Source organism: Salvia splendens, unplaced genomic scaffold (assembly GCF_004379255.2).
Source record: "Salvia splendens isolate huo1 unplaced genomic scaffold, SspV2 ctg51, whole genome shotgun sequence".
NCBI classification, from domain to species: Eukaryota; Viridiplantae; Streptophyta; class Magnoliopsida; order Lamiales; family Lamiaceae; genus Salvia; species Salvia splendens.
Window position 1 is genome coordinate 1,298 of NW_024599166.1, and position 12,787 is coordinate 14,084.

Genomic DNA, 12,787 nt, shown 5'->3' on the forward strand with positions numbered 1-12,787 from the left:
CTTTGATGAGTTTATCAGTGTTTGAAGTTAAAATAGGTAAAAAAGGGTCAAAATGAGTCAAGCCGTGACTGGGGTCTGCTTCAAACGTTAATCTGCCTATTAATATGGGGTCCGAATCCTATTTTGAGAGTACCATTGTCTTCATCATCGAAAAGAGCTTCGCGTGGGTACCTCACACGCCCAATCGGAGTTCGGATGAGAGAGATATGGCCGATCTACGAAAGCCGCGCGGACTGCCGGGAGCTACCGGCCGGGTGAATTTTATGTGCAATAATTCCACCCGGCCGGGTGGCCAATTTTGTTCATAAAGAGTCCAGAGACTTCTACCCGACGGGTGTATTATGTGCAATAATTCCACCCGGCCGGGTCCGTCTGACTGACGTTTTTTAGCCCAGACGTGATTTTTCTGAGGGAAAAATAAGAGAGAGAAGCTAGGGCAACGAAAAAGCATTCTCTACAAGCCGCAAAAACCACACACTCCTCTCTATCAAGAACTCTTGGAAGAAGATTGAAGATTCAAGCTTCGATTCCTCCGCCAATTGTAATCCGTATCATGATTCTATTTGTTTCTTAGTTTTGTTTGTTTTCTACTTTGAACATGAGTAGCTAAACACTTTGTGTAGAATTCTTGGTGAAGATGCATTGATTCATAATTATTAATCCAATTGACTTCGTTTTTATCTTGCTCTTGTAATTATTGAATTATTTTGTGCTTTTTCCTAACAATTGCTTGATCACCAATTGGGAGTGTTAGGATTTTTAGAGTAATCGGGAGATGAAATAATTAATCTGAAAGAAGAATAATTCACACCTTAATTCAATAGAACTCGGGAGAGTTGAGGTTTTGAGTGGAATGTTATCTAATCGATCTATTGGGAGTTAGGTCTAAGAATTAGAAGGGGACTTCAATTGTTACACTTAATCTACAGGTTTCTCACCTCGGGAGGGGGTTAATCTACATGTGTGATTGATTCAATAATTCTAGAGACTTTAATGGTAAATCGATTTCAATTGGGTTAGGCTATGAGTTGTGCATCGGATCCTTGAATTCTGCATATTTCTCCACCATCTTACACAGCTTTCTTATTGCTTTCGTGTTTAAGTGTTCTATTTTATTCTCTGACTTTACATGCTTTTAGTAGTTGTTAGTTTTAAAACCAAAAAAATTTCTGATTGTCTGGATAGTAGTTGATTTGGTTCGTGGTACTCAAGTTGACACTTATTTGTCTCTGTGGGATACGATATACTCTTGCTTGCTAAATGCTACAATAACCCCGTACACTTGCGGGTATTAATTGGGTAAAATAAAGTTGAGTCAAGTTTTTGGCGCCGCTGCCGGGGACAATTTTTGTGTTACATAACTTGATATCGTGATAATAATCAAGATTACCACTTCAGATTTTATTGCTTTATTTTTCTTTCAATTTTTTTTTAGTTCTCACATTTTTGTTTCTTGTTCAGATGTATGCACACGCGTTCTAAAGGCTTGCCTCTAGAACCTTTCGACTCTGAGATCGAAGCATCAAACCGGAAGAGGAACGCATATAGGAGGCTCAAGCAGAAAATTCAAGCTTCTTCGCCTACACGCGCAGGAGGGGCATCTTCATATCAGAGGGATCTTTCACCTATCCGGTCACCAGTACGGATCATATTCAGTTTGATCCCGTTTCTCCTAGTCTGAAGGAGAACGAAGAGGGTAACAACGGTCCACCCCTCCGCCCACTAATGCTGAGCTTCTACGGCAGCTGGAGGAGCTGCGTCAACAAGTCAATCATAGACAAGCTGTGGTTGCCTGTTCAGAATCAGTATGCATACCAAGGCCAGGCAAATCCAATTGTCCATAGCAACATCGCAGCCAACACCTTTGAGCTGAAAAGAGGACCTTATTCAGATGGCAGAGAATATTGCTTTTAGGGGCAAATCCACAGATGATCCGAACAAACACATCACCAAGTTCATTCAGATCTGCAACACTACGAAGTTGAATGGAGTGCAGATGATCAGATTCGATTAGGCTGTTTCCCTTTTCCTTAGAGGATTCAGCAAAGGATTGGTTGGAGAGCTTGGAGTCGGGCTCAATCAGAACATTGGATGTTATGTAGAGAAGTTTTTAAAAAAGTTTTATCCCCCCAGTGAGGCGATTAAGAGGCAACATGAGATCATTGCCTTTCAGATGAACCCTGCGGAGAATATCAGAGAAGCATGGGCGAGATTTAAAGCCTTGATGAAGCGATGTCCCAACCATGGGTTAACCCCGACAGTTCAAGTCATTACATTTTTTAAGGGATGCGTGCCTGAAGCACAACGGGAGTTGAACTTGAGCTCAGGCGGTAATTTTCTCAAGAAAGGAGTGAATGAAGCCATGGAAGTGATTGAGGAGCTCGCATCTAATGACGAAGGATGGAGCAACGAAAGGAGTAAGGTGCATAGAGTGGCTTCTACTACAGATCATAATCCTATGAGTGCCCTATCCGACAAGTTGGATGCGTTGACCATGAAATTTGATTGCATGATAATGGGGAAACCTTCTCAAGAGCCCCAAGGAAGTATGGAGGACGTGAACTATGTGAATCAAGGGGGCAACAACAGGTACTACAATAATCCACGCCCCAACTTTCATGGTGGAGGATATAATCAGTACGGGAACACGGGGCATCCCAATCTCTCTAATGAGAACCCCAATAATGCTCTGCAACCACCCCCAGGGTTCACAGTTACTGATGGAGTGGTTAATGATCCGAAGAAGATGACCACGGAAGACATACTCAAGTCTTTCATGCTACAGTCCAACAAGCTCATGGAGCAAAACAATCAAAGGATGGAGAAAGTTGAGAAAGATGTGCAAAGTATAGTCACCCATCTGAAGTTCGTAGACACACAGCTGAGCCAGATTGCTCAGGCTGTGAGTATGAACCACAAGTCTGGGCAGTTCCCAGGCCAGCCAAATGAGAATTCGAAAGGATGTATGGCCATCCATCTGAGGAATGGCAAGACGTATGAAGGCCCATCTCTGTCTGAGACCACGAAGGACGCTATTTCTTGAGCCTAAGGCTGCCGTGGCAGAGAAACTGAAGGGCAAGATAACTGAACAAAGAGACATTGGAGGCACTTCTGGAGTGAAGGTGCCCTTATCTGAAGCACTGAAGCAGAAGACAAAGAAGGATGAGCAGTTTGCTCGATTCCTAGATATATTCAGGAAGGTGCACGTGAACATCCCACTGATTGAGGCACTACAGCAGATGCCGAAGTATGGGAAGTTTCTGAAGGAGGTGATAGCCCAGAAGACCAGTTGGGGGCAGGTAGACACTATTAATCTAACTGAAAATTGCAGTGCTCTGCTGCAAAGGAAACTGCCTGCCAAGCTGAAGGATCCTGGAAGTTTCACTGTCGACTGCCTCATTGGGGGCTATAAGGTGGAGAATGCTCTCTGCGATCTAGGCGCGAGCATTATCTAATGCCACTATCGGTGTTCAAGCAAATGAACATTGGTACTTTGAAGCCCACCTCAGCCACACTACAGATGGCAGACAGATCTGTCGTGTATCCAAAGGGCATCGTGGGAAGACCTACTGATTAAGGTCGGGGAATTTATTTTTCCCATCGACTTTATGGTCTTGGACATGGAAGAAGACAAGGGAGTCCCCCTACTGCTAGGACGTCCCTTCCTTGCCACTGCTGAGGCAAATATAAACGTGAAAAAGGGAGAGTTGACAATCTTCATGGGAGAAGAAAGTCAAACGTTTTCCCAAAACCGAGAAGCATGGATGGAAGAACTGAGGAGTGCAAGGTGGTGCGTCTGAAGCACCAAGTGACTACTGAAGAAGGAGGATCGAGTGCAGTCAGAAAAGTGAGCAGAAGGACTTTTATGAGCTTCACATGGAGATGATGGATTCCATTGACTCGGAGCCAATAACATGGATCATGCAGACCATAGTCGCCCTACACCGGTGCACGCGGTGATCACTACTGAACCCTCTAGGATGGGGGTAAAATACCAACTGATGTCAAGGGAAGAAAGATAACCGCTCCAACACTGAAGGAGCCTATCCCGAGAGAGCCTGAAAAGTGGTGGCTCACCAAGACGTGGAACGATCTATTTCCTCATGGAGGAGGAGCCAAGCGATCACCTGGAGGCAACTCTGGGATGAAAGGGGATCTCAGTTGATATTTGAAGACGTCGGGCACACGACGATAAATAGGTGCGCTGCATGGGAGGCACCCATGGAAGGTATCTTTTATTGTTTTATGTATTTCTTTTAGTGTGTTTGCTCAGTAGGCATCACCTCTCCACCAACGTTTCAAACTTATTTCTTTGCGTAGCTTTGAATAAGTTTGGGGGGGTGATATGGTGGATGGTGAACCTATGAGCATGTTTATTGTTTTCATGTTATTTTTGGGTAGTTTTAAAATTTTTGCTTAGTATTTTAGTTTAGGATTAATAAACTCCCTTGGATGAAATTGAATGGGGTCGGAGCAATTTGAATTGAATTCAAGCATGTTTGTTGGATGAGTTGCTAATGATGTTATGTGCTAAAATGTTTGTGAAACTTGTTGATATGACCAAGCATGCTTGTATGTCCTTATTGTGATTTGCCTAAAGTGAATTGCTCGTTGCGTTGTCCTTTGCCATAACCCTGTGAGACTTGAGCCTATATATTTCTAAATGTGTGATTATCGCCATTGTGTTATATGTTTCTAGAACTTGCTCGCGATCTTCCTTGAGTCTACATAGTGAGTATAGATTTAGGAAGTGACGTTAGGCCATCCGTTCTTGCCTTGTCTTTACTTTCACCCTAAAATAAAAATCATAATCCTTTGTTAGCCATATTTGAGCCTAATAGCCTATTATTTGATAACTTGGGGTTGTATATATGCTTGAAAATAAGTTTGGGGAAAAGAACACTTTTGGATGATAAGAAGAGTTTAAAGAGAAGTATTGACTTGAATATCTTTGGGAAAGTGGATGTATGCTTTTAGTTGTGAAAAAAAAGAGTTGTAAAAAAAAGAATAATTTGGTGGTATAAGCTAGGCGAAGCCTAGAGGGGGTATAAGCTAGACGAAGTCTAGAAATGTGTAAGAAACCAAGTTTGGGGGAGAATTGGTAGATGAGAAGAGTCTATAAAGACTACTGAGGAGTTGAGTTGTTTTAAGAACGAAGTTATTATAATTTCGAAAGGGATTATAAGTCACTTTGGCCAAATTTTCCTCACCTAACCAAAAAGCCTACATTACAACCTACAAATAGACCTTTCAGATCCTTGATTTATAGTCACAAAATAGTAGAGGAGAGGTTAGATTTCGAGCAAGCCTATGGTAAACTATGCATGATTGATTGATTTGAGAGCTTGTATTTTACCTATACACTTTGAGAGTGGGAGAATTACACTACATATCTATCTTGTGAGGGCAAATTGACAAGGTTGCATACGTGTTAGTAACTTGAAGCAATGATCAATTGGTTTACATGTGTGTTAAGTTATTGATGCATGCTATTGTTTATTAACTGAGGCAATGATGAGATCCAACTTATGTGTACGAGTTTATATTTGATTGTTGTCTGCTTCTTGTTTGAGCACAAACAAGTGATTAAGTTTGGGGGAGTTGATAAACTCGTATTTTAACTGTTTTATTGGGCGTTAAACGTGGTGATAATTGGTTTTTAAATGCATATTACTTGAGTTTACGTTCATATTTCACTATAAGGGTGCTTTGATGAGTTTATCAAGTGTTTGAAGTTAAAATAGGTAAAAAGGGTCAAAATGAGTCAAGCCGTGACTGGGGTCTGCTTCAAACGTTAATCTGCCTATCAATATGGGGTCCGAATCCTATTTTGAGAGAACCATTGTCTTCATCATCGAAAGAGCTTCGCGTGGGTACCTCACACCCCCAATCGGAGTTCGGATGAGAGAGATATGGCCGATCTACGAAAGCCGCGCGGACTGCCGGGAGCTACCCGGCCGGGTGAATTTTATGTGCAATAATTCCACCCGGCCGGGTGGCCAATTTTGTTCATAAAGAGTCCAGAGACTTCTACCCGACCGGGTGTATTTTATGTGCAATAATTCCACCCGGCCGGGTCCGTCTGACTGACGTTTTTTAGCCCAGGCGTGATTTTTCTGAAGGGAAAAATAAGAGAGAGAAGCTAGGGCAACGAAAAAGCATTCTCTACAAGCCGCAAAAACACACACTCTCTCTCTATCAAGAACTCTTGGAAGAAGATTGAAGATTCAAGCTTCGATTCCTCCGCCAATTGTAATCCGTATCATGAATTCTATTGTTTCTTTAGTTTTTGTTTGTTTTCTACTTTGAACATGAGTAGCTAAACACTTTGTGTAGAATTCTTGGTGAAGATGCATTGATTCATAATTATTAATCCAATTGACTTCGTTTTTATCTTGCTCTTGTAATTATTTGAATTATTCTTGTGCTTTTTCCTAACAATTGCTTGATCACCAATTGGGAGTGTTAGGATTTCTTAGAGTAATCGGGAGATGAAATAATTAATCTTGAAAGAAGAATAATTCACACCTTAATTCAATAGAACTCGGGAGAGTTGAGGTTTTGAGTGGAATCTGTTATCTAATCGATCTATTGGGAGTTAGGTCTAAGAATTAGAAGGGGACTTCAATTGTTACACTTAATCTACAGGTTTCTCACCTCGGGAGGGGGTTTAATCTACATGTGTGATTGATTCAATAATTCTAGAGACTTTAAATGGTAAATCGATTTCAATTGGGTTAGGCTATGAGTTGTGCATCGGATCCTTGAATTCTGCATATTTCTCCACCATCTTACACAGCTTTCTTAATTGCTTTCGTGTTTAAGTGTTCTATTTTATTCTCTGACTTTACATGCTTTTAGTAGTTGTTAGTTTTAAAACCAAAAAAATTTCTGATTGTCTGGATAGTAGTTGATATTGGTTCGTGGTACTCAAGTTGACACTTATTTGTCTCTGTGGGATACGATATACTCTTGCTTGCTAAATGCTACAATAACCCCGTACACTTGCGGGTATTAATTGGGTAAAATAAAGTTGAGTCAAGTTTTTGGCGCCGCTGCCGGGGACAATTTTTGTGTTACATAACTTGATATCGTGATAATAATCAAGATTACCACTTCAGATTTTATTGCTTTATTTTTCTTTCAATTTTTTTTTAGTTCTCACATTTTTGTTTCTTGTTCAGATGTATGCACACGCGTTCTAAAGGCTTGCCTCTAGAACCTTTCGACTCTGAGATCGAAGCATCAAACCGGAAGAGGAACGCATATAGGAGGCTCAAGCAGAAAATTCAAGCTTCTTCGCCTACACGCGCAGGGGCATCTTCATATCAGAGGGATCTTTCACCTATCCGGTCACCAGTACAGGATCATATTCAGTTTGATCCCGTTTCTCCTAGTCTGAAGGAGAACGAAGAGGGTAACAACGGTCCACCACCTCCGCCCACTAATGCTGAGCTTCTACGGCAGCTGGAGGAGCTGCGTCAACAAGTCAATCATAGACAAGCTGTGGTGCCTGTTCAGAATCAGTATGCATACCAAGGCCAGGCAAATCCAACTGTCCATAGCAACATCGCAGCCAACACCTTTGAGCTGAAAAGAGGACTTATTCAGATGGCAGAGAATATTGCTTTTAGGGGCAAATCCACAGATGATCCGAACAAACACATCACCAAGTTCATTCAGATCTGCAACACTACGAAGTTGAATGGAGTGACAGATGATCAGATTCGACTTAGGATGTTTCCCTTTTCCTTAGAGGATTCAGCAAAGGATTGGTTGGAGAGCTTGGAGTCGGGCTCAATCAGAACATGGGATGTTATGGTAGAGAAGTTTTTAAAAAAGTTTTATCCCCCCAGTGAGGCGATTAAGAGGCAACATGAGATCATTGCCTTTCAGATGAACCCTGCGGAGAATATCAGAGAAGCATGGGCGAGATTTAAAGCCTTGATGAAGCGATGTCCCAACCATGGGTTAACCCCGACAGTTCAAGTCATTACATTTTTAAGGGATGCGTGCCTGAAGCACAACGGGAGTTGAACTTGAGCTCAGGCGGTAATTTTCTCAAGAAAGGAGTGAATGAAGCCATGGAAGTGATTGAGGAGCTCGCATCTAATGACGAAGGATGGAGCAACGAAAGGAGTAAGGTGCATAGAGTGGCTTCTACTACAGATCATAATCCTATGAGTGCCCTATCCGACAAGTTGGATGCGTTGACCATGAAATTTGATTGCATGATAATGGGGAAACCTTCTCAAGAGCCCCAAGGAAGTATGGAGGACGTGAACTATGTGAATCAAGGGGGAAACAACAGGTACTACAATAATCCACGCCCCAACTTTCATGGTGGAGGATATAATCAGTACGGGAACACGGGGCATCCCAATCTCTCTAATGAGAACCCCAATAATGCTCTGCAACCACCCCCAGGGTTCACAGTTACTGATGGAGTGGTTAATGATCCGAAGAAGATGACCACGGAAGACATACTCAAGTCTTTCATGCTACAGTTTAACAAGCTCATGGAGCAAAACAATCAAAGGATGGAGAAAGTTGAGAAAGATGTGCAAAGTATAGTCACCCATCTGAAGTTCGTAGACACACAGCTGAGCCAGATTGCTCAGGCTGTGAGTATGAACCACAAGCCTGGGCAGTTCCCAGGCCAGCCAAATGAGAATTCGAAAGGATGTATGGCCATCCATCTGAGGAATGGCAAGACGTATGAAGGCCCATCTCTGTCTGAGACCACGAAGGACGCTATTCTTGAGCCTAAGGCTGCCGTGGCAGAGAAACTGAAGGGCAAGATAACTGAACAAAGAGACATTGGAGGCACTTCTGGAGTGAAGGTGCCCTTATCTGAAGCACTGAAGCAGAAGACAAAGAAGGATGAGCAGTTTGCTCGATTCCTAGATATATTCAGGAAGGTGCACGTGAACATCCCACTGATTGAGGCACTACAGCAGATGCCGAAGTATGGGAAGTTTCTGAAGGAGGTGATAGCCCAGAAGACCAGTTGGGGGCAGGTAGACACTATTAATCTAACTGAAAATTGCAGTGCTCTGCTGCAAAGGAAACTGCCTGCCAAGCTGAAGGATCCTGGAAGTTTCACTGTCGACTGCCTCATTGGGGGCTATAAGGTGGAGAATGCTCTCTGCGATCTAGGCGCGAGCATTAATCTAATGCCACTATCGGTGTTCAAGCAAATGAACATTGGTACTTTGAAGCCCACCTCAGCCACACTACAGATGGCAGACAGATCTGTCGTGTATCCAAAGGGCATCGTGGAAGACCTACTGATTAAGGTCGGGGAATTTATTTTTCCCATCGACTTTATGGTCTTGGACATGGAAGAAGACAAGGGAGTCCCCCTACTGCTAGGACGTCCCTTCCTTGCCACTGCTGAGGCAAATATAAACGTGAAAAAGGGAGAGTTGACAATCTTCATGGGAGAAGAAAGTCAAACGTTTTCCCAAAAACCGAGAAGCATGGATGGAAGAACTGAGGAGTGCAAGGTGGTGCGTCTGAAGCACGAAGTGACTACTGAAGAAGGAGGATCGAGTGCAGTCAGAAAAGTGAAGCAGAAGGACTTTTATGAGCTTCACATGGAGATGATGGATTCCATTGACTCGGAGCCAATAACATGGATCGATGCAGACCATAGTCGCCCTACACCGGTGCACGCGGTGATCACTACTGAACCCTCTAGGATGGGGGTAAAATACCAACTGATGTCAAGGGAAGAAAGATAACCGCTCCAACACTGAAGGAGCCTATCCCGAGAGAGCCTGAAAAGTGGTGGCTCACCAAGACGTGGAACGATCTATTTCCTCATGGAGGAGGAGCCAAGCGATCACCTGGAGGCAACTCTGGGATGAAAGGGGATCTCAGTTGATATTTGAAGACGTCGGGCACACGACGATAAATAGGTGCGCTGCATGGGAGGCAACCCATGGAAGGTATCTTTTATTGTTTTATGTATTTCTTTTAGTGTGTTTGCTCAGTAGGCATCACCTCTCCACCAACGTTTCAAACTTATTTCTTTGCGTAGCTTTGAATAAGTTTGGGGGGTGATATGGTGGATGGTGAACCTATGAGCATGTTTATTGTTTTCATGTTATTTTTGGGTAGTTTTAAAATTTTTGCTTAGTATTTTAGTTTAGGATTAATAAACTCCCTTGGATGAAATTGAATGGGGTCGGAGCAATTTGAATTGAATTCAAGCATGTTTGTTGGATGAGTTGCTAATGATGTTATGTGCTAAAATGTTTGTGAAAACTTGTTGATATGACCAAGCATGCTTGTATGTCCTTATTGTGATTTGCCTAAAGTGAATTGCTCGTTGCGTTGTCCTTTGCCATAACCCTGTGAGACTTGAGCCTATATATTTCTAAATGTGTGATTATCGCCATTGTGTTATATGTTTCTAGAACTTGCTCGCGATCTTCCTTGAGTCTACATAGTGAGTATAGATTTAGGAAGTGACGTTAGGCCATCCGTTCTTGCCTTGTCTTTACTTTCACCCTAAAATAAAAATCATAATCCTTTGTTAGCCATATTTGAGCCTAATAGCCTATTATTTGATAACTTGGGGTTGTATATATGCTTGAAAATAAGTTTGGGGGAAAAGAACACTTTTGGATGATAAGAAGAGTTTAAAGATGAAGTATTGACTTGAATATCTTTGGGAAAGTGGATGTATGCTTTTAGTTGTGAAAAAAAAGAGTTGTAAAAAAAAAGAATAATTTGGTGGTATAAGCTAGGCGAAGCCTAGAGGGGGTATAAGCTAGACGAAGTCTAGAAATGTGTAAGAAACCAAGTTTGGGGGAGAATTGGTAGATGAGAAGAGTCTATAAAGACTACTGAGGAGTTGAGTTGTTTTAAGAACGAAGTTATTATAATTTCGAAAGGGATTATAAGTCACTTTGGCCAAATTTTCCTCACCTAACCAAAAAGCCTACATTACAACCTACAAATAAGACCTTTCAGATCCTTGATTTATAGTCACAAAATAGTAGAGGAGAGGTTAGATTTCGAGCAAGCCTATGGTAAACTATGCATGATTGATTGATTTGAGAGCTTGTATTTTACCTATACACTTTGAGAGTGGGAGAATTACACTACATATCTATCTTGTGAGGGCAAATTGACAAGGTTGCATACGTGTTAGTAACTTGAAGCAATGATCAATTGGTTTACATGTGTGTTAAGTTATTGATGCATGCTATTGTTTATTAACTGAGGCAATGATGAGATCCAACTTATGTGTACGAGTTTATATTTGATTGTTGTCTGCTTCTTGTTTGAGCACAAACAAGTGATTAAGTTTGGGGGAGTTGATAAACTCGTATTTTAACTGTTTTATTGGGCGTTAAACGTGGTGATAATTGGTTTTTAAATGCATATTACTTGAGTTTACGTTCATATTTCACTATAAAGGTGCTTTGATGAGTTTATCAAGTGTTTGAAGTTAAAATAGGTAAAAAAGGGTCAAAATGAGTCAAGCCGTGACTGGGGTCTGCTTCAAACGTTAATCTGCCTATCAATATGGGGTCCGAATCCTATTTTGAGAGAACCATTGTCTTCATCATCGAAAGAGCTTCGCGTGGGTACCTCACACGCCCCAATCGGAGTTCGGATGAGAGAGATATGGCCGATCTACGAAAGCCGCGCGGACTGCCGGGAGCTACCCGGCCGGGTGAATTTTATGTGCAATAATTCCACCCGGCCGGGTGGCCAATTTTGTTCATAAAGAGTCCAGAGACTTCTACCCGACCGGGTGTATTTTATGTGCAATAATTCCACCCGGCCGGGTCCGTCTGACTGACGTTTTTTAGCCCAGGCGTGATTTTTCTGAAGGGAAAAATAAGAGAGAGAAGCTAGGGCAACGAAAAAGCATTCTCTACAAGCCGCAAAAACACACACTCTCTCTCTATCAAGAACTCTTGGAAGAAGATTGAAGATTCAAGCTTCGATTCCTCCGCCAATTGTAATCCGTATCATGAATTCTATTGTTTTCTTTAGTTTTTGTTTGTTTTCTACTTTGAACATGAGTAGCTAAACACTTTGTGTAGAATTCTTGGTGAAGATGCATTGATTCATAATTATTAATCCAATTGACTTCGTTTTTATCTTGCTCTTGTAATTATTTGAATTATTCTTGTGCTTTTTCCTAACAATTGCTTGATCACCAATTGGGAGTGTTAGGATTTCTTAGAGTAATCGGGAGATGAAATAATTAATCTTGAAAGAAGAATAATTCACACCTTAATTCAATAGAACTCGGGAGAGTTGAGGTTTTGAGTGGAATCTGTTATCTAATCGATCTATTGGGAGTTAGGTCTAAGAATTAGAAGGGGACTTCAATTGTTACACTTAATCTACAGGTTTCTCACCTCGGGAGGGGGTTTAATCTACATGTGTGATTGATTCAATAATTCTAGAGACTTTAAATGGTAAATCGATTTCAATTGGGTTAGGCTATGAGTTGTGCATCGGATCCTTGAATTCTGCATATTTCTCCACCATCTTACACAGCTTTCTTAATTGCTTTCGTGTTTAAGTGTTCTATTTTATTCTCTGACTTTACATGCTTTTAGTAGTTGTTAGTTTTAAAACCAAAAAAATTTCTGATTGTCTGGATAGTAGTTGATATTGGTTCGTGGTACTCAAGTTGACACTTATTTGTCTCTGTGGGATACGATATACTCTTGCTTGCTAAATGCTACAATAACCCCGTACACTTGCGGGTATTAATTGGGTAAAATAAAGTTGAGTCAAGTTTTTGGCGCCG

The 12,787-nt window shown here is 41.6% G+C and overlaps 2 protein-coding genes across 2 annotated transcripts; both read left to right on the plus strand.

The window, feature by feature from the left end:
* Positions 1-1,461: 1,461 nt before the first annotated feature.
* Positions 1,462-3,455, plus strand: LOC121790418 (the record flags this gene model as incomplete). Its single annotated transcript, XM_042188642.1, has 4 exons — positions 1,462-1,632; positions 1,677-1,805; positions 2,035-2,902; positions 3,003-3,455. Coding segments are annotated over 4 exons (1,621 nt in total), but the record flags the coding sequence as incomplete, so codon positions are not given.
* A 4,629-nt stretch (positions 3,456-8,084) lies between these two features.
* On the plus strand, positions 8,085-9,746 carry LOC121790419. Its single transcript, XM_042188643.1, has one exon. The coding sequence runs from the start codon at positions 8,085-8,087 to the stop codon at positions 9,744-9,746; it is 1,662 nt and encodes a 553-aa protein (XP_042044577.1).
* The last annotated feature ends 3,041 nt before the right edge of the window (positions 9,747-12,787 follow it).

What these genes read in the sequence shown, in the direction of transcription:
- LOC121790419 (XM_042188643.1), top strand. Translation starts at nt 8,085, where the DNA reads ATGGAAGTGATTGAGGAGCTCGCATCTAATGACGAAGGATGGAGCAAC.